This window comes from Lissotriton vulgaris, chromosome 9 (genome assembly GCF_964263255.1).
Source record: "Lissotriton vulgaris chromosome 9, aLisVul1.2, whole genome shotgun sequence".
NCBI classification, from domain to species: Eukaryota; Metazoa; Chordata; class Amphibia; order Caudata; family Salamandridae; genus Lissotriton; species Lissotriton vulgaris.
In genome coordinates, this window is record NC_141697.1 from 243,301,555 (window position 1) to 243,322,879 (window position 21,325).

A 21,325-nucleotide genomic window follows, 5' to 3' on the forward strand; every position below is an offset into this window, starting at 1 on the left:
TATCTGTCAGGTATATTTGGTGATTACTGATTAATGGTTATAGCATCGCCTTCGTTTATTGCACCAGCACCTCGCCGTGACCTCTGCATAATAGTGCAAGGTGTGCAGAAGGCTGCATGTTACTCTCAGGATGGGGCTGGTCTGGGATCAGGGACCATTGTCATGCGCAATTAAAAGTGCGCGCATGAGGCAGGCCTCACAGAGGCCAGAGATGACGGAGAGGGACCGTGAGGCCGCAGGCCATATTTTAATTATTTCTAGCTCCTGGGTGGCTTTGCACTGCAGTGTTGCCCTGTCGGGACGATTGCCCTGATGTCATACGCAAATCACGTCGTTGCCCAGTACTTTCGTTTCACTTTAGTCCCTCTCACAAGGAGACTCCTGAACCTGACTACCAATGGCAGTCCATCGCTGAGGCACCCCCCAGCAACTAGCTACGTGCTACAGCATTGTACACCCTCCTCCTGCGACAGCATTTGACTTTTAAAGATCCCCCGTCTAGAGTGGGCAGGTAGGACCCGAGTTCAGCAGCAACACGTAAGCATCCAAGGCAGGCTTTGCATAATGGTGCGCAGCGCTGCCGGCCTCGGCCGGCAGGGGCCCCTGCTGTATTTGAGATGGTGCGGGCGGGGCCCCGGCCGGGGCCCCCCCTGGGAGGCTGGCTGGGACTGGGTCTTGTAAATGGTGCGGCCGCCGGCCGGGGCCACCCTGAGACAGTCTAGTGTTCGAAATCATGGTGCGTGCGGGGCCCCGGCCGGGCCCGAGTCTTCGATGGCCTGGGGCCCCAAGAGCAAGTCCGAAATGGGGGAGCGGCCGTGGCCCCCGTTAGGCCCGTCATCACACTGTGATAGAGAGAGAGAGGGGGGGGGGGGGCGTGGCCCCCGTTAGGCCCGTCATCACCCTGTGAGAGAGTGTCGGACTGGAATGGAATGGAGACTGCTCGCACCTGATGAAAGCAAAGGCAGCAGGACAGCAGAGTGGGAATTAAACATGTAGAAGTGGGTGGGTGTTGCTCATAGCTTTCAAGTTATGTATTAACAGATGCAACGAAAAGCGCTGTATTTATTTTGCTGACGCGCGACCTGTTTAGTTGAGGAGAGCAGTTAGTAAGATGAAAGATGGTCCTCATCGGCTGTGCTTTTACATTGCCCTAGCAACTCCTTTTAACTGGCAGCCATCTAGTTTCCTCGGGCGTTTATTTGCCCTGCTATGCATCGATTTAACTGTGAATGAAATATCTTTATTTTTCCTGTATTGACTATTGAGCCTGTGTTTAGATCACTCCTGCAACTTCCTTGTTGTGCGCCTTTTCCCCGTCGCCACTCTGTGAAGAACTTTCTTCATCACTACAGACAATATTTTCAAACTCCACTTTTCTTTCCTTGGCAGTGGATGGACGGGAGTGAAAACTAACCACATCAAACCAGTGTAAACAGGACCTCACTGTACAGGATAAAATTCAGTGGGATGAGGAACCTTAAGTAGGGAAGAAGGTTAAGCGTTTGCCCTTGAATTCATGCAAACTTTTAGAAATGTAAACAAGCAAAATCAACTTTGCTCTCAACGGTCTTGGAAGCTAATGAAATTGGTCGCAAACAAAAGTTATGTATTTATTGTTAGTGTTATATGGCGCAATGGACGGAAAGTGAAAGAATGAAAGGCCTGTCCCGCGGCCCGCCGCCATTTCATAGAATCAGGCGGCACGCAGTGCCAGCTTAGACTAAGAGAATCAGGCGGCAGTGCTTAAACTGAGATAACTGTTAATATCTTAGTCTAAGCACTGCCGCCTGATTCTATGAAATGGCGGCGGGCAGCGGGACAGGCCTTTAATTCTTTCACTTTCTGTTCCGCACTTCCGACCGCCGCGTATGCGCGTGGGGGACGTGGGCACTAGGGCTGGCTGCTGCCGAGTGGTGGTGAGCAATGGGGCAGCCCCAGGGCTCGCACAAACATCATGCGCCAGCCAGCCAGCCGGGCCAATAAGCAGCAGAACTCGGTGCGTGTCCGTGTGGGGCGTGTGCGTGGCATCAGGGGCGCCCGGGCGCGGCGGCGCGCATAGCCATAATTTAAAGTGAACAACAGAAGGGTAGGGCCTGGGGTCTGAGGGATGAGAGGTCTGAGTCCAGTGAGGGTCAGTGTGGGGCCTGGGGTCTGAGGGATGAGGGTCTGAGTCCAGTGAGGGTCAGGGCAGGGCTAGGCCTGGGGTCTGAGGTCTGAGGGATGAGAGGTCTGAGTCCAGTGAGGGTCAAGGCGGGGCTAGGCCTGGGGTCTGAGGGATGAGAGGTCTGAGTCCAGTGAGGGTCAGGGTGGGGCCTGGGGTCTGAGGGATGAGGGATGAGAGGTCTGAGTCCAGTGAGGGTCAGTGCGGGGCCTGGGGTCTGAGGGATGAGGGTCTGAGTCCAGTGAGGGTCAGGGCAGGGCTAGGCCTGGGGTCTGAGGGACGAGAGGTCTAAGTTCAGTGAGAGTCAGGGTGGGGCTAGGCCTCGGATCTGAGGGATGAGAGGTCTGAGTCCAGTGAGGGTCAGGGCGGGGCTTGGGTTCTGAGGGAAGAGAGGTCTGAGTCCATTGAGGGTCAGGGTGGACCTAGGCCTGGGGTCTGAGGGAAGAGAGGTCTGAGTCCAGTGAGGGTCAGGGTGGGGCTAGGCCGGGAGTCTTGCTGAGTGATGAGGGTCTGAGTCCAGTGAGGGTCAGGGTGGGGCTAGGCCTGGGGTCTGAGGGATGAGAGGTCTGAGTCCAGGGTGGGGCTAGGCTGGTGGTCTGGCAGAGGGATGAGAGGTCTGAGTCCAGTGAGGGTCAGTGCGGGGCCTGGGGTCTGAGTCCAGTGAGGAGCAGGGCAGGGCTAGGCCTGGGGTCTGAGGGATGAGAGGTATAAGTCCAGTGAGAGTCAGGGTGGGGCTAGGCCTCGGATCTGAGGGATGAGAGGTCTGAGTCCAGTGAGGGTCAGGGCGGGGCTTGGGTTCTGAGGGAAGAGAGGTCTGAGTCCATTGAGGGTCAGGGTGGACCTAGGCCTGGGGTCTGAGGGAAGAGAGGTCTGAGTCCAGTGAGGGTCAGGGTGGGGCTAGGCCGGGAGTCTTGCTGAGTGATGAGGGTCTGAGTCCAGTGAGGGTCAGGGTGGGGCTAGGCCTGGGGTCTGAGGGATGAGAGGTCTGAGTCCAGGGTGGGGCTAGGCTGGTGGTCTGGCAGAGGGATGAGAGGTCTGAGTCCAGTGAGGGTCAGTGCGGGGCCTGGGGTCTGAGTCCAGTGAGGAGCAGGGCAGGGCTAGGCCTGGGGTCTGAGGGATGAGAGGTATAAGTCCAGTGAGGGTCAGTGTGGGGCCTGGGGTCTGAGTCCAGTGAGGAGCAGGGCAGGGCTAGGCCTGGGGTCTGAGGGATGAGAGGTATAAGTCCAGTGAGGGTCAGGGTGGGGCTAGGCCAGGCCTGGGGTCTGAGGGATGAGAGGTCTGAGTCCAGTGAGGGTCAAAGCGGGGCTAGGCCTGGGGTCTGAGGGAGGAGAGGTCTGAGTCCAGTGAGGGTCAGTGCGGGGTCTGAGGGATGAGGGTCTGAGTCCAGTGAGGGTCAGGGCAGGGCTAGGCCTGGGGTCTAATGGATATGTCTAAGTCCAGTGAGGGTCAGGGTGGGGCTAGGCCTCGGGTCTGAGGGATGAGGTCTGAGTCCAGTGAGGGTCAGGGCGGGGTTTGGGGTCTGAGGGAAGAGAGGTCTGAGTCCAGTAAGGGTCAAGGCGGGGCTAGGCCTGGGGTCTGAGGGATGAGAGGTCTGAGTCCAGTGAGGGTCAGGGTGGAGCTAGGCCTGGGGTCTGAGGGATGAGAGGTCTGAGTACAGTGAGGGTCAGGGTGGGGCTAGGCCTGGGGTCTGAGGGATGAGAGGTCTGAGTCCAGTGAGGGTCAGGGTGGGGCTAGGCCGGGAGTCTTGCTGAGTGATGAGGGTCTGAGTCCAGTGAGGGTCAGGGTGGGGCTAGGCCTGGGGTCTGAGGGATGAGAGGTCTGAGTCCAGGGTGGGGCTAGGCTGGTGGTCTGGCAGAGGGATGAGAGGTCTGAGTCCAGTGAGGGTCAGTGCGGGGCCTGGGGTCTGAGTCCAGTGAGGAGCAGGGCAGGGCTAGGCCTGGGGTCTGAGGGATGAGAGGTATAAGTCCAGTGAGGGTCAGGGTGGGGCTAGGCCAGGCCTGGGGTCTGAGAGATGAGAGGTCCGAGTCCAGTGAGGGTCAAAGCGGGGCTAGGCCTGGGGTCTGAGGGAGGAGAGGTCTGAGTCCAGTGAGGGTCAGTGCGGGGTCTGAGGGATGAGGGTCTGAGTCCAGTGAGGGTCAGGGCAGGGCTAGGCCTGGGGTCTAATGGATGAGATGTCTAAGTCCAGTGAGGGTCAGGGTGGGGCTAGGCCTCGGGTCTGAGGGATGAGGTCTGAGTCCAGTGAGGGTCAGGGCGGGGCTTGGGGTCTGAGGGAAGAGAGGTCTGAGTCCAGTGAGGGTCAAGGCGGGGCTAGGCCTGGGGTCTGAGGGATGAGAGGTCTGAGTCCAGTGAGGGTCAGGGTGGAGCTAGGCCTGGGGTCTGAGGGATGAGAGGTCTGAGTACAGTGAGGGTCAGGGTGGGGCTAGGCCTGGGGTCTGAGGGATGAGAGGTCTGAGTCCAGTGAGGGTCAGGGTGGGGTTAGGCCAGGGGTCTTGCTGAGGGATGAGGGTCTGAGTCCAGTGAGGGTCAGGGTGGGGCTAGGCCTGAGGGATGAGAGGTTTGAGTCCAGGGTGGGGCTAGGCCAGGGGTCTGGCAGAGGGATGAGAGGACTGAGTCCAGTGAGGGTCAGAGCGGGGCTTGGGGTCAGGCTGAGGGATGAGAGGTCTGAGTCCAGTGAGGGTCAGGGTGGGACTAGGCCGGGGGTCTGGCTGAGGGATGAGGGTCTGAGCCCAGTGAGGGTCAGGGCTGGGCTTGGGGTCTGGTGAGGGATGAGGGTCTGAGTCCAGTGAGGGTCAGGGCGGGGCTTGGGGTCTGGATGAGGGGTCTGAGTCCAGTGAGGGTCAGGGCGGGGCTTGGGGTCTGGATGAGGGGTTTGAGTCCAGTTAGGATCAGGGCGGGGCTTGGGGTCTGGCTCATGAATAAGGGGTCTGAGTCCAGTGAGGGTCAGGGCAGGGCTAGGCCTGGGATCTGAGGGATGAGGGTCCGAGTCCAGTGAGGGTCAGGGCGGGGGTCGGGGTCTGGCTGAGAGATAAGGGTCTGAGTCCAGTGAGGGTCAGGGCGGGGCGAGGGGTCTGGCTGATGGATGAGGGGTCTGAGTCCAGTGAGGGTCAGGGCGGGTCTAGGCTGGGGTCTGAGGGATGAAGGTCCGAGTCCAGTGAGGGTCAGAGCGGGGGTCGGGGTCTGGCTGAGAGATGAGGGTCTGAGTCCAGTGAGGATCAAGGCGGGGCTAGGCCCTGGGGTCTGGCTGAGGGATCTGAGTCCAGTGAGGGTCAGGGCGGGACTTGGGGTCCGGAGTGAGGGGGGGCCCCCTCCATGTATATTGCAGGGGGGGCCCCTCAAGTATCGTTACGCCACTGGCGGCGAGGCGGCAGATCGGGGACTACATCCCCCAGCACCGCTTTCGCCTAGGAAGGCGCGCATCCTGTCCCGCCCACGGAGGTGCGCTTAAGGTCAGCGTGAGCCCCGGGGGAGCGGGGGACCTGACACTGCCACTGACCTGGGAGGTCACCACTTGGGCTCCTGGACCACTGCAGCCCCAGCGCTGCTTCGCTGCAACAGACACCAGGCTCTCTGCTTCCCTGCTGCCTGCTGCTCCCCAACCATCGCGGCGAGGCGGCAGATCAGGGACTACATCCCCCAGCACCGCTTGCGCCTAGGAAGGCGCGCATCCTGTCCCGCCCCCCGGAGGTGCGCTTAAGGTCCGCGTGAGCCGCCGCATCGCGGGATCGTGCGCGGGTCGGCGCCCGGGGCTAAGCCCGGGCAAAGGGCGGGCCCTCTGTGGCCCTCAGAGGCACAAGGAGGCCGGGACGGGCCACCCCACTTGGTTTGATCGAAGGAGGAGGTACCGAGGCTTTTCTTTACCTTCTTATTGATCCCACATTGTACTGCCTATTGTCGCTTTTGCAGTTCTGCTTTCCATTAATCATATCCATCTAGGAGGAGCTGAATGCCCTGTGTAGTACGAAGTATGCCCCGGACGTATCAACCCCCCCTATAGTGGGTAGAGACGCTGATGTGGAAAAAGATAATGTCCTTGAGAATCTATCTAATGCTGACAAAATGTGCACTAGCCCCTCATTATCCCCCTCCAACCCAACTATATTAACGCCGACTACGGCTGTGAACACAATACATGACTCTGTATCGCCCCTCCAATTGACCTTACTGGCTCAGATTGAGCAACTGTTAATATCTGCACTATCACCTCTGGTCACAAAAATCAACGATCTAGGGGACAGGTTGACCAGTATCGAAAAAACAATAAAAAGGAACTATCCACCAACTGAAAAAACTGCTATACCTATTCATCCTATTCCCCCGATCAACAATGAAAAGTCTAAGTCCACTGCACGCAGGAAAGTTCAAACTCTTGAACCCCCTATTACTACACCCATTCCAAGTGGCTGGAACGTTACTTTTAACCGCGCACTCGTACCTCACAGAGCTCCAAGGACTGTTCTAGAAAGAAGGCATCGAATTAATCTACCTCCAGAAGCCGCCCCATACGTGACTGTTCTCTCTGGGGTCCCTGCACTTAGTCAGGGAAAACTTGAAACACACCAGGACCTGCTAAACAAAGCCATTTTCTGGCTAAAACACAACAGACCGTTGCCACCTGCTCTAGATGGTGGAATCCTGAGTGTCAGGAGGGTGGGGTGGCTCGGCACGTTGCCCAAAGACATCTCGGGGGACTTGATCTTAATTAAATTCAAGAGTAGGAACATTGTCCCCTACCTACGATCTTCCCAGCCCAAAGAGGGAGATGGCCCCATCTGCATCTGGTTCCTGTATGATTTTTATCCCGGCCCCCGATACCATCCGCTACCAAGTCAAATGTCACTAAATCATAATTCTTGGTGAAAGGGGATTCCGTGTACCCTGTGCTATTAACCCTCTACCCTCTAATTAGTTTTGATTACGCACGTACTTTTTTTTAGCTGATTCGTCAAATTGATTTTAGTTTGTTTTAATAGTCGGTTTCTTTTTTGTAATGAAATGATGAGTTATCTATGCATGTATGTATTTTTTCTTGTTGCTTTTATGGTTTTAAACTAAAAACCGAATAAAGCTTATTTGATTTGATTTGATATTACAAATAACAATGGCTTTTATTTTTTTTAATAATTAATACATAAATAAAAGTTATTGTAATTTATAATGGCAATAGCTTAAACTTTTGTAAATAACTTTTGTGAAGATTATGTTCAGTGTATTTTATTGTGACGAAAATCCAAGAACAGAAGTGAAATATTAACTTTTTTGTGACATTTGTAATAAAGCTTGAAACATTGAGAGAACATATTTGAACCAGTTGTTGTTAAATGGTTGCACAGATTGATGTTTTGGTGGCGCTGAGTGATGTTGTGGTGGCGACAAGTTATGCGGTGGCGTTCAGTGACGCTGTGGTAGCGCATAGTGATGTTGTGGTGCCCCTGAGTGATACTGTGGTGGTGCAGAGTGATGCTGTGGTGATGCGATAGTTAGCGTGAGTGCAATAGATAGATAGATAGAGTGAGGGCGATGGAGGGAGGGCGATAGATAGATAAAGGGAGGGCGATAGATAAGTAGCTAGATAGAGGGCGATAGATAGATTGATAGATAGACTGAGGGCAATAGATAGATAGAGTGAGGACGATAGAGAGATGGTTGTGTGTGTGGTTGTGTGTGTGGTTGTGGTTTTGTGTGTGTGTGGTTGTGTGTTGTGTGTGGGGTTGTGTGTTGTGTTTGGGGTTGTGTGTTGTGTTTGGGGTTGTGTGTTGTGTTTGGGGTTGTGTGTGTGATTGAGTGTGGTTGTGTGTGTGCTTGTGGTTGTGTGCGTGGGGTTGTGTGTGTGTGGGGTTGTGTGTGTGGGGTTATGTGTGTGGGGTTATGTGTGTGGGGTTGTGTGTGGGAGGGTTGTGTGTGGGAGGGTTGTGTGTGTGGGGGGGTTGTGTACGTGGGGTTGTGTGTGGGGTTGTGTGTATGGGGTTGTGTGTGTGTGTGGAGGGGTTGTGTGTGGAGGGGTTGTGTGTGTGTGTGGAGGGGTTGTGTGTGTGTGTGGAGGGGTTTTGTGTGTGTGTGTGGAGGGGTTGTGTGTGTGTGTGGAGGGGTTGTGTGCGTGTGTGTGGAGGGGTTGTGTGTGTGTGTGTGGAGGGGTTGTGTGTGTGGAGGGGTGTGTGTGGGGGTGTTGTGGGTGTGTGGGGTTGTGTGGGGTTGTGTGGGTGTGAGGGGGCAGTGAGTGGTCTGTGTGAGGTGGCAGTGTGTGAGTGGTCTTTGTGAGGGGGTAGTGTAATGTGAGGGTGGGAGGGGTGCGGGGTGTGAGGGTGCAGTGTGTGTGGCCTAAAGTAGTGTGAGTACGCAATGTGTGAGGGGGCAGTGTGTGAGGGGGCAATGTGTGAGGGCACAGTGTAATGAGTGTGTGAGGGTGCGAGGTGTGCGAGGTTGCGGGGTGTGTGGGTGCAGTGTGTGTGGCCTAAAGTAGTGTGAGTTAGCAATGTGTGAGTGCGCAGTGTGTAAGGGGGCAGTGTGTGTGGGGGGCAGTGTGTGAGAGGGGGCAGAGCGTGAGAGGGTGCATGGGTGAGGGGTGTGAGAGGGTGCGGGGTGTGTGAGGGTGTAGTGTGTGTGGCCTAAAGTAGTGTGAATGTGTGAGTGCGCAGTCTGTAAGTGCGCAGTCTGTGTGTGCAGTGTGTGAGTGGGCAGTGTGAGTGGGCAGTGTGTGAGGGGGAAGTGTGTGGGGGCTAATGTGTGAGGGGCAGTGTGAGAGGAGGCAGTGTGTGAGGGCGCAGTGTAATGAGAGTGTGTGAGGGTGCGGTGTGTGATTGTGCAGTGTGTGTTCCCTACAGTAGTGTGAGTGAGCAATGTGTGAGTGAGCAATGTGTGAGTGCGCAGTGTGTGAGGGGTCACTGTGTGAGGGGGCAGTGTGTGAGTGGTCTGTGTGAGGGGGCAGTGCATGAGTGGTCTGTGAGAGGGGGCAGTGTGTGAGGGCACAGTGTAATGAGAGTGTGTGAGGGTGCGAGGTGTGCAGGGTGTGAGGGTGCAGTGTGTTTGGCCTAAAGTAGTGTGAGTGAGCAATGTGTGAGTGCGCAGTGTGTGAGTGCGCAGTGTGTGAGGGGGCAGTGTGTGAGGGGGTAGTGTGTGAGTGGTCTGTGTGAGTGGGCTGTGTGTGAGGGGGCAGTGGGTGAGGGCACAGTGTAATGAGAGTGTGAGGGTGCAGGGTGTGAGGGTGCAGTGTGTGTGGCCCAAAGTAGAGTGAGTGCACAATGTGTGAGGGGGCAGTGTGTGAGGGGTCAATGTGTGAGGGCACAGTGTAATGAGAGTGTGTGAGGGTGCGAGGTGTGCGAGGGTGCGGGGTGTGAGGGTCTAGTGTGTGGCCTAAAGTAGTGTGAGTGCGCAATGTGTGAGTGCGCAATGTGTGAGTGCGCAGTGTGTGAGTGCGCAGTGTGTGAGGGGGCAGTGTGTGAGGGGGCAGTGTGTGAGGGGGTAGTGTGTGAGGGGGTAGTGTGTGAGTGGTCTGTGTGAGTGGGCTGTGTGTGAGGGGTCAATGTGTGAGGGCACAGTGTAATGAGAGTGTGTGAGGGTGCGAGGTGTGCGAGGGTGCGGGGTGTGAGGGTCTAGTGTGTGTGGCCTAAAGTAGTGTGAGTGCGCACTGTGTGAGGGGGCAGTGTGTGTGTGGACTACATTACTGTGAGTGAGCAATGTGTGAGTGCGCAGTCACCAATACTGTGCAGCATGGTTTTAAAAAAAAAACTTGAGCGACCTGCATGTCATTTTGTAGGTGCGCACACCAAGAAAACATGCATCTAAAAAATTACACAATTGCCTTTTTTTCTATTTTTGGATTCAAGTTGAATGGGAAAACGAAAAAAAAAAAAAGTTAGCACAAATGTCGTGGGGTGCTTCTCTATCAATCTGTGTATTTTAATTATGTTATGAGTGGCAATCAACTGCAAATATGCATTTTATCTTTGCTAATTAACATTGTTTTACTGTTACTACGTGGCGGCAGAGACAGTAGTGAGAAGGCTGCTTCCCCATGAAGAACTGGGTCTGTAACTAGACCGTATAAAGGTTACGCTCCGTTTTATATCCTGAGTGTAGACAGGCATATTGATTGTTAGAAATGGGATTTCTGGTTGGCTAAGGCTTGTGCCAAAGCCAGGCAGAAACCACCATACCTAAGTCAGGGCAAGGAAGTTACACGCCAAGATTACCCCTGCTCACCCCCTTGGTAGCGTGACACGAGCAGTAAGGCTTACCCTGGAGGCAATGTAAGTTAAGTATTTGTGCACGCACCCACCAGCAACAACAGTAACTATGGGTAAGAGGTAAGTACCACCTACGCAACCCTAACCACCTTAGGAGAATATTACGCAGGGAACCAGGACCTCACTAGTAACACCTGTACTAGGACAAAACAACCACCTAAGTATCACCATACATTTAGGGGTAAAGACTTAAGAATATTACACATGATGCATTACAACATTCAGAGGTGTAGGGAAGGAAAACACATGATGTATAAACCTACATTCAGGGTGTAAGGAACAAGGCACATGACGCATCAAAACACATTCAGAGGTGCAGCAAATAACAATTCGCAGAAATCACATTAGCACAGAACTTACATCAAAGTCCAGGTTGCGCCACTGCGCCAAAACCTAAACGTAGCAGCTGCCCACTACTTGCTGGGCAGCTGAGGACAGGGACAGAACAGGGCCTAAACGCTGCAGCTGGCACTAAGTGCTGCGCAGCTGGGGAAGGCCAGGGTAGGGATGAAGGAGTGCGCCACACTCCTAAAGACCAGAGTACATGTCCCTAAAAGAAAGAAACCTAAATGGTGCAGCTGCCCACTACTTGCTGGGCAGCTGGAACAAAACTGCGGCAGGGGCTTTCGCTAGCCCTCAGAACAAAACTGTGCAAAAGGTTGGAGCCCTCTAGGCTCTACAAATACACACTGCGGCACAGGGTTGGAGCCCTCTAGGCTCTGGGAATAGTGGGGCGAACAATTGGTGGAAGCCACTCGGGCTTTAGGGATCACTCTGCCCCTGGGGAGCGCACTGACTCCTGAAATCATCATGCCCCAAATATACTGTGCTTTTTCAAAATAACTGCCCCCCCCCCCCCTGGGAGCCACGCACGGGCTCTAGGGGCCAACATGCCACACTGAGCCATCTGGCTCTTGAAAGAATCATGTCCCCAAACGTTGGAGTCCCGCTCGGGGGACTCTTACTAACTGAGGCCCCCAGCACTGCCAAAACTGCACCCCACTCACCGGGACCTGGAGGCGGGGGCTCTTCTTCGGCACTGCTTTCTCTGCGGCGGTAGCGCTGCGGGGCTCTCTCACCACATGAGAGCCCCGCCTTCACAATGCGCCCGTCCCGCTTCACCCGGTCCCCCATCTCGGGACCGGGGCTTTTTCCAATGGAGCCCGCAGGGCTCCGGGTCGGTCTGCTGCCACTCGGGGAGGCAGGGTGGGCTCCCGGCCTCCCCACGCAACACCCCTTCCGTTTCCGGCCGTGCGACCGGGCAGGCGGGACACAGGCTTCTCCTCCGCGCTGGCGGTAACCTCTCTGGTGTCCCTCTTGACCCGGGAGACCGGCACAACTGCAATGGCTTCCTCCAGGCAGGGGGAAGCGGAAGTGAGGCACTCCAGGCCCCACCCACAGTCAGGCGGGCGCGGGCCTGGCTTCCGGTTTCGGCCTAAGAGGGGCCGCGGCGGCGATTCACAGGGGGTAATACCGGGGGGTGGGCACCCTCGGTAAGCATTTAAAATGCACAGGCGAGTTGGGCACTCGCTAAGGACCATATAAACGGGGTGGGCACCCGTAATTAAATAAATAAATGCGAACAAAGACGCAGGGTGGCACCTGCTCGCTCGGGGCCAAAGAAAGGGCAGGAGCGCTTACCCTCCTCGGGAATACGACAGCTCTCTGCCCAGTAATGAGAAATGAAGCGCCCTCAAGGCGCTGGGGGGCACAGACAGCACCAGGGTCCTCTGGGATGACTCCTTAAGCAACCAGGGCTCTATTCACTGGCAGGGCTAGGGACATTAGACGCACCACAGGGGGCGGAGCCAGCATTGTGTGGGGAAAGCCCAGCCGTATTCAGGACCCAGGTGCACTCCTCCCCAGCCATCAGCATGCTAATCTCCACACTCACCACCGGACAGACCCATCCAGACTCCTGGAGCCAGGCTCACCAGCCAGCTCCAGCCAATAACGGGCCAGCACACTAACTGCACATGCACACCCATGTCTAGAAGTGGCACTTCCACACTAGACACATTCATGCCGCACATATTGCGCAGCATTAAATCACACGAGTCCGCACATACCAAACTCGAGCCTGCACACCTCACGCATCAGGAAATACCCGGGACACAGACATTCCCCATGCATTCCTATGGGAGGGAAGGCCAATCTCACACATGGCTAAAAAAGGAGAATCATTTCTGTGGTTTTTAAGTATAGTTTTATATGAATGTAACTAGTAAAGCCAGACACCTATCTAGAAAACTCAAATATCCTCAGTAACACATATACCAACAGACCATAGATTATATCAAAATATCACATTTATTAAAAAAGAAAAAGTTTCTTAGATCAAATAATTAGACATGAACAATTTCTTACCATAAGGTTACATACATATTATATTTCTTACACAAAAATACAATGTAAAGCATATGAAAACAAGTTAAAAAGCCAGTGTTGTCGACGCGTTTCGGTGCTTAGATGGGTAGAACACCTTCCTCAGGACTATGATTAAAAACTTAATGAATCTAAAAGGTATATGGGACATTCATTAGTATACAGTACATGAGGATTTTTTCAGTTTTTTTACAGAAAGAGTTTATTATCTAGAATCATACAGGGTCTCACACATGCACTCAGGGAGCGCACGCACTTTACACTGCGCCACAGTGTCAAAGTGCGCAAAGACCAGAAATCACTATTTAATAACACCAGGAAAAAAGTTCAGGGGTGAACCTGCCAGAAGGGCCAAGTCCAATACAATCCCCTTCCAGCCAAAACGCAGGGTAGGCCAATCACCACTTTGAAGGACTTCCCTGCTTTGGGCGATAGAACACGGACGCGGGCCCGCACTGCAGGGACACCCTCCGGTTCTACGCCCTGTTGTTCCACAAGACAAGCACATACTTAAAAAAAAAAAAACCAGGCCCAACCAGGCTACCTCACTTAGTTGTCCACGGCTATGACCAGGCCCTAGGCCACCCAGATACCACTGGTCCCTGCCAACCCACAGAGTGGGGGGTAGTAACCCCTGGCCTACACTAGCCGCTCTCCACTCCCTTTCTCAGTGTAGTTCCAAACTACCACTGAGCCTCCAACCTAGGGTCCGCACCCTCAGGCTGACCAGAGGTCACGGGCAAGAATGCCCCACCCTACCTCTACTTCTGGGGTTGCGCACTCTCCCAGGAGAAGCACCCTCCAGAACACAACTCTCCCACCAGTTCGGGACCTTTACTCCCTCAGCAGAAGTGACCACGGTCAGACCAGCACAAGAATGGTGTAGTGAGGCTTTGCACTTTGTGGGTTACCAGATGCGGCGCAGGCGGCGGCTCGCGGACCGCGGCGAGACGGGGACGGTGAGCGGCATAGGCTGCGCAGCCGAAGGCAGACGAGGCTCAGTGCGGTGCCTACAGGACACCAGGTGGTCATGACGGGGTCACAGCTCCCTTAACTGGTCTACCACCTGGGATTCAAATTCACCGGATGCACAGGGGTCAGCCTCACTTTGATCCCCTTCCAGAGTTCTGCACCCTCCCACTGTAGAACAGGGTCCCTCCACTTAAGGTAGGCCCCACCTGCTCTCAGGGTAGTACCACAACACTCAGCCAAGACCCCTAAAGATCCATGTTAGGCCTGTACCACCCCTTCTGGGAAACACAGGGTCTCTTCACCTAAGATGAGCCCCACCTGTGTTCACAGGGGTACCCCTAGAAGACAAACCGGCCAGGACACTGGCTACAGTCGCCCTGCCGTCCAGGACAGGCAAACACCTGAACCTGGCTCCCCAACCTAGGGACGCTACCCTTTGGCTAGATGCCTGGCGCACCAGGACTTCTACAAGCTGAAAACAAAAATCTAAGATTTTCTCTCCTCCTTCAGCAGCAAGGCAACCACTGCAGGCCGGTAAGCATTTAAAATGCACAAGCGAGGTGGGCACTCGCTAAGGACCATATAAACGGGGTGGGCACCCGTAATTAAATAAATAAATGCGAACAAAGGCGCAGGGTGGCACCTGCTCGCTCGGGGCCAAAGAAAGGGCAGAGCGCTTACCCTCCTCGGGAATACGACAGCGCTCTGCCCAGTAATGAGAAAGGAAGCACCCTCAAGGTGCTGGGGGGCACAGACAGCACCAGGGCCCTCTGGGATGACCCCTTAAGCAACCAGGGCCCCAGCAATCCTGTCCTCCTGGTAAAGAAGGAATCCTGGGGTAGGGAAAGGGGAGCAGGCAGCTCCTACCAAAGAAAAAGTCCTCCAGTCCCCCCAGGTTCAAAAGAAGTCCATCAGCAATCCAGGGGCTGGGCAGGGCCCAGGGAGGCAAGCCTTCCCTGGGCCCAAGCAGCAACACACACCTGGTAGATTCCAGTCTGAAACAAGAACATTTGACAAGAGGTCACAGCCTCCTTTTATACAGAGAAATCCTTTGTCTAGGGTGCAGGGTGGGGGAAGAACCAGTCGCAACTGGTCTGGGAGCACCCTTGATGTGCTCAGCCCCTCACTCTATTCACTGGCAGGGCTAGGGACATTAGACGCACCACAGGGGGCGGAGCCAGCATTGTGTGGGGAAAGCCCAGCCCTATTCAGGACCCAGGTGCACTCCTCCCCAGCCATCAGCATGCTAATCTCCACACTCACCACCGGGCAGACCCATCCAGACTCCTGGAGCCAGGCTCACCAGCCAGCTCCAGCCAATCACGTGCCAGCACACTCACTGCACACGCACACCCATGTCTAGAAGTGGCACATCCACACTAGACACATTCACGGCGCACATATCATTGCACAGCATTAAATCACACGAGTCCGCACATACCAAACTCGAGCCTGCACACCTCACGCATCAGGAACTATCCGGGACACAGACATTCCCCATGCATTCCTATGGGAGGACAGGCCAATCTCACACATGCACTCAGGGAGCGCATGCACTTTACACTGCGCCACAGTAACACCAGGCAAAAAGTTCAGGGGTGAACCTGCCAGAAGGGTGGGGGGGGGGCAGAAGCACCCAGAGAAAAAGTAACGGAGTGTGGGGGAGAAGCATACGAAGTGAGGGTGACAAGAGGGATAAAAGAAAAGGTGAGAACAAGAGTAGGCGAGAGTGAAAGTGTGAGATGAAGGGTGAAGGGTGAAGGCAGAGAGACATTTGAGAGGAAGCAAGGGTGAAGGGAGAGAAGAGCATGGGTTGAGGGAGAGTAAAAGTTGAGAAAATTAGCTATGAAAAGTGGAGGAAGCAGAGAAAAGGAGAAAGTAAGAGCGGAAGCAGAAAGAACAAAAGAGGGAAATTTTAGACACAGATGAGAAAGAAGCAAAGCGAGGAAGAAGACACAAATAAGAAGATATAAGAAGACAAAGTGCGTGGATAAGAAAGAGAGGTGGCAGAATAGTCAAGTCACTTTACAAAAGCTGATGAGAACTAAGCCTGAGGCTCGTCAGCAACAGCAACTGCCAAGAATATTTCCTAGTTAAAAACAAAAGTGATAATTTTTTACTGAGTGAGGTGTGGGGTGCAGGCTTGGGGGGAAATGGAAAGTGAAAGAGAGAATGAAAGCTCACATGGGGGAGGTGCCGCCAGATCTCAGCGGCGCTTGGAAAACCCAACGGGGCAAGTCCTCGTGTTAAAGGCAAGAGAGAGCAAGAAAACACAGGCACGGAGACAGCCTGCAACCTGCTCGGCCTGGGTCAGGAGAGTGCCCCTAAATCAACACCACCGGGACCATCTGTCAGCAAATCTGGGGAAGGGACGTATTTAGAGGGGGAGGGGTGCAGTGGCAAAGACGCCTACTTCAGAGCCTGGTGTTTGGATTAAGAGGTAGAAAGAATGAAAGCAATAAAGAGAAAGAGACAGAGTAGAAAGCAAAGAGATGTGAAATATTTGAAAAGTCAAAGGGCGAGTGGGTATATAAATATGTAACACTAATACAAGAAGCAGATTTTGTGTATAAGTGAAACTAATTCAAGTAATCAAAGCAGCCTATGTGCGTTCGTATTCCCAGATGCCATGAACAGGAAAGGAGGGCCCAAGAGCAGAATTAACCAGGGCTGAGGCTGTGTGTGGGTGTGTGGTGTGTGACGAGGGGTGATGTGTGTGTGGGGGGGGTTGTGTGTGTGGGGGGTGGTTGTGTGTGTGGGGGGGGTTGTGTGTGTGGGGTTGTGTGTGTGTTTGGGGTTGTGTGTGTGTGTGCGATGTTGTCACGCCAATGTGAAAGTTAGAAGGTAAGACTATAGCTATGCACTGCTACAATTAACACGTTCGTAGTGAACGTCTTAATTAAAAGAACAGCATAATTATATATTTTTTTCTCCTAGCTGTTGCATTGCCTTCAATTAGAAACAGGGGGAGGAGAGCTGCCTTACTGGTATGCCGATCCAAACAACAGCAGATGGCTGCCACATTTATGAAAGGACGGGGTGGGGAGATAATGAACTCAGCATTGCAGCATGTCCGAGCGGAGTGATCTGCTGTTAAAAACTAAATTAAGTAAAGCATGGCAAAATTAAGTAAAGCTTGTGAAATGTAAGAATGCACAACATGGGCAGGACGGAGATGAGGGACTGAACAGCTGAGACCAAAGTGCATGAAAGTGACTCACTGACTTTCATTACCTCCCATCTACAACACAGGCAGTAAATCCAAAGCTAATAGAGGCATTTGAAAACTGTCGGTGATGACGTCGCCACACCACGAGTGCTGGAAGGGAAGTTTACTAATTTAGGAAGAATGGGGCCCCTGCCTTATAGGATGAACCCTGGCAAGGAATAGCATGTGGGGTAAAAGAAGAGCGCGTGTGCACCGGGTTATGTGCCTATTTAAGAGAGGGAGAGAAAACTGACAAACTAATGACTAGAGACACTTTTTGATTGTGCTATTCTGTTATGATATTTTATTTTTTTGACATCTTTTTATGAAAATTATTTTTCTGAATTCATTGTAATTGCAATTAATTATATATAAAAATGACAATACATGTACACACAGTGAGATAATAAACAGTGAAATAAATTGTTATAAAAAACACAGAAGTGCATTCCTTTTTCAACGCGTTTCGGCGTGAGCCTTCTTCAGGAAGTCTGTGTGATGCACCAATGTCTTAAACTGAGAAACAGAGATTATATGTCATTAGTATGATGTATTGTTTTCATTCCTCACATGTTCTATATATACATTGCATTTGATAATTTTTTCGCTGTGAGTAGATCTATCTAGTAACACCTCATGATGACAACCAGCCTGAACCCAAGATTCAGGCTGGTTGAAAAATTGAAAAATTATCAAATGCAATGTATATATAGAACATGTGAGGAATGAAAACAATACATCATACTAATGACATATAATCTCTGTTTCTCAGTTTAAGACATTGGTGCATCACACAGACTTCCTGAAGAAGGCTCACGCCGAAACGCGTTGAAAAAGGAATGCACTTCTGTGTTTTTTATAACAATTTATTTCACTGTTTATTATCTCACTGTGTGTACATGTATTGTCATTTTTATATATAATTAATTGCAATTACAATGAATTCAGAAAAATAATTTTCATAAAAAGATGTCAAAAAAATAAAATATCATAACAGAATAGCACAATCAAAAAGTGTCTCTAGTCATTAGTTTGTCAGTTTTCTCTCCCTCTCTTAAATAGGCACATAACCCGGTGCACACGCGCTCTTCTTTTACCCCACAGGGAAGTTTACTAATCCAGTGGCTTTCAGGTGTATCAGAATGCTGCAAATGGAGAGGGCTGATGAAAAAGACCAGCTTTCAAAAATGCTTCATTTCCGATGTTGTGTACTATAGTATTCCGATTGCAACATCGGAAATAAAGCATTTTTGAAAGCTGGTCTTTTTCATCAGCCCTCTCCATTTGCAGCATTCTGAAAGCCACTGCATAGTAAACTTCTCTTCCACCACTTTGTACTGTGCCGTTTGATAGATTAGTGGGTGGCAAATGGTGAGCAATTTCGCGGCCGCTTTGATGTTCTCAGTGGCCACGCGGCTCACTGAGAACATCAAAGCGGCCGCGAAAATGCTCCCAAAGCCTGCAGGCGGACAGATGGTGCACACGCCCGGCGCACATGTACTGTGCCAGATCTGCCTGAAGACTTTGGGAGCATTTTAAAATGCCCCTTACTAAAACTCTCGCAGAACAACGCATGCGCGTTGGTTCTACAAGACCTAAAAACGCTGCTTTATTGACAAGCAGTCCCAGACATGGAGGTTAGGTTATGTTACTTATATTTCTTAAACTCAAAGGTTACCCAAAGGTGTCCTAGCGCTGCATGCTGCCTTCCGATTGTCAGGGTGTGAGTTAGCCTAGGGGGTAAAAAGCCAGGCTTATGTTGAGGTCTGTTGAGCCCAGCAGGCTATCATCCCTGGGAGGGCCAGCCATTCCCAATGGGGCCGCAAATTGCTAGTGGCTCATTAATATTCATGAGCCTCGCATTTTGCGGCCCGTTTGGGTATCGCAATCAATGTCTCTTATACTTTTGTACATTCCAAATTGCGACTCGCAATTTGCGACTCACAATTTGGAATGGTCATACATCTGGCCCTAAGTGCCTGGATGAATTTAAACTCAAAGCATTAACATTTGATGTAATATGGAAGAGAAAAAGAGATTCTCTTCCACCAACTGATTTGCGCAACACGAACCAGTAAAACTGGGATCAATCCCGGGTTCTCCCCTTGATCTAATTGTGTGATCCTTGGCAGTCACTTTATTTCAACGTGCCTCCTTTGCTTTAATCGTTTATTTCAGACCAATTTGAGTCCCATCTTCTGCGTATGATTTACAAGACCATATTGTCGTTCCACTTAGCCACCTATAAAAACAAAGTAGGCCGCATACTAGTGGAGAGTTACATGAATGCGTCCATATTAGTGGTGGGGGGATTTCATGAATGTGTGTAAATTCATATGTAGCTCTCTTTTCTAATAAATGGCAATCAATGATGTGATATGATCCAGTGTACAAAAGTAAACATCTCCCACATGTTTCAAACATTAAAGAGGCTTTATTATATTTTTACATGGCACATATTTTCATAGGTCCGCTCGTGATCATGCTCTTAAAGCCAAGCCAGACACTCGGCTCGGCTTCCCATGTTAATTTTCTGGCTTGCGAGCCACCCCCCTCCATGTGGAATCGAACAACACCCTACTTGTCAGTGGGCGTGAAGGCTGCGTCATGCAGAAGCGCGAGGCGGGTGCGCGAGGGCAGATGTAAGAATGCGTTAATGGCGTTGAGATAAGTACGTCTGTTGAAAGCGTTGCTGGCATGCGACTGTGGCAACAGTGATGAATGCCGGCTGTAAATTATCAGCAGCTAAATACCATTAGTGTTACTGCCGTCAAGGTCTTCATCTTTGCATTTCCTGCTTCAGGAGACTGGCCCTACCGTGGTAGGAGATGAGTCATCCGACGACATACTAATGGCCCGACTGGCAGCCAATAAGAGGACGGTTCTGGGAAACAATTTGTAAGTATTGGAAACAGCTTTTTTGCTTTTTCACAGAAGTATCGCATGATAACAGCATGTTCCAAGATGACAACAGTTTATTAGATGACTGAAAACACATATCCATTGTAACTTGGACAGTAGAAATCTGGTCAACTAGAATTTTGAGTTGATGTTCACGGTTTTCCAAAGAGGCCGTCTCTTCCAGTTCTTTTGAAATGCCAACCTATATTTTTGTGCAGTTGGACACACCCTAACAACTTGCACTATGTCACTTACTGAAAAATGGGTTTGGAGCTACAGGTAAATGGAGCAAAGGAAAAGTAAGCCCTTTTAGTTTACCTGCATCTTTAGTAGGAGGGGAGGTTCGCTGACTTACATTCCCCCTAGAATCGTAGGTTCTGTCACCCTGAAAGTCAGTAGTAGTAGCAGCGGAGTTGTAGCTGAGCTATAGAGACATATCAACATTATGGAGCTAGAAAATGCATGAACTTTTAACTTTACTCACAAAAAAATTCCCAAAACACAAGCACAAACATATATCTAATCCAAAATCGGTGGTCTTTTCACAGTGGTAAAAAAAAAAGTTTCCAGTTATAGTTAGGACCTAAATGCCCTTTAACAGTCTCCTGTCCTTGCTACATTTGGAAAATATTTTCCCCTCCACCTATACCAAATGAGATATTTAAGGGTGTTCAGAAGATTTTCATACATTTGCACGATTAGCCCCAGAAGTCAGTGCAGGAGTGGTGCAACCACTGATTTACCACCCCTACTCACTGCTATTCTAATTTTCTGCTGCATACACAAAAATACTAATCACTGTATATTTCCACAGATATTCCTTAGCATTGCTCTGCATGGGTGGTTTCTCCTTTAATGCTCCAGGGCTGCGCCCCTCTGAAATTCCTACATGTTTACCTCAGAAAATATTAAATAGATCGGTTTATTTTGAGATACGAATGTATCTACACAAATTGATGTATTTAAGCCTGGGCTGTCTGTCCCAAGTTGCCTGCCCTGCCTCTGTTTGAAGAAGCAGGCGACCAAAGCCAGGCAGTAAATCAACTTTCTGCAATGGGATGCAGGATGCTGGGCATACCTTTCTAAAGCCCTTCATAGCCATTGTACTCTGGTGGTATCCACTGTTGGTGTCACAGGTTTGAGTGTTGGAGTCTGATTCCCTGCCTGAGGCCTGACGTCCATCTTTCACAGGCATAGATCCCACTCTTTCCCATTCGTCACACAGTAGGGCTGAATGCACGCAAGTCTAATTTGGCGTCTTGTCCTCGGTAATGGTAAGTGTTAAAATGCTAATCTTGTGTTAATGTATACTGTGCTGAGACCCCTGGTCACGCTAACCTCCCCCACTGTGACACCCTAGGTGCAGGTCGTTTGCCCCTATAGAAGGGGAGCTGCTTTTATTTGTCCTCCCCATGAACTTGATCCAAAAGACGAGTGGGGTTTTTGTTCCCTTGCAAA

The 21,325-nt window shown here is 51.7% G+C and overlaps 1 protein-coding gene across 1 annotated transcript in view; it reads left to right on the forward strand.

Annotated features, from left to right (window-relative positions):
- Positions 1-21,325, forward strand: part of GCHFR (GTP cyclohydrolase I feedback regulator) — a 147,118-nt gene that overhangs the window by 90,205 nt on the left and 35,588 nt on the right. Inside the window, exon 2 of the mRNA XM_086937423.1 lies at positions 19,770-19,864. Within this exon, the coding sequence (XP_086793549.1) occupies positions 19,770-19,864 (95 nt within the window). The remainder of the gene's footprint in view (positions 1-19,769; positions 19,865-21,325) is intronic.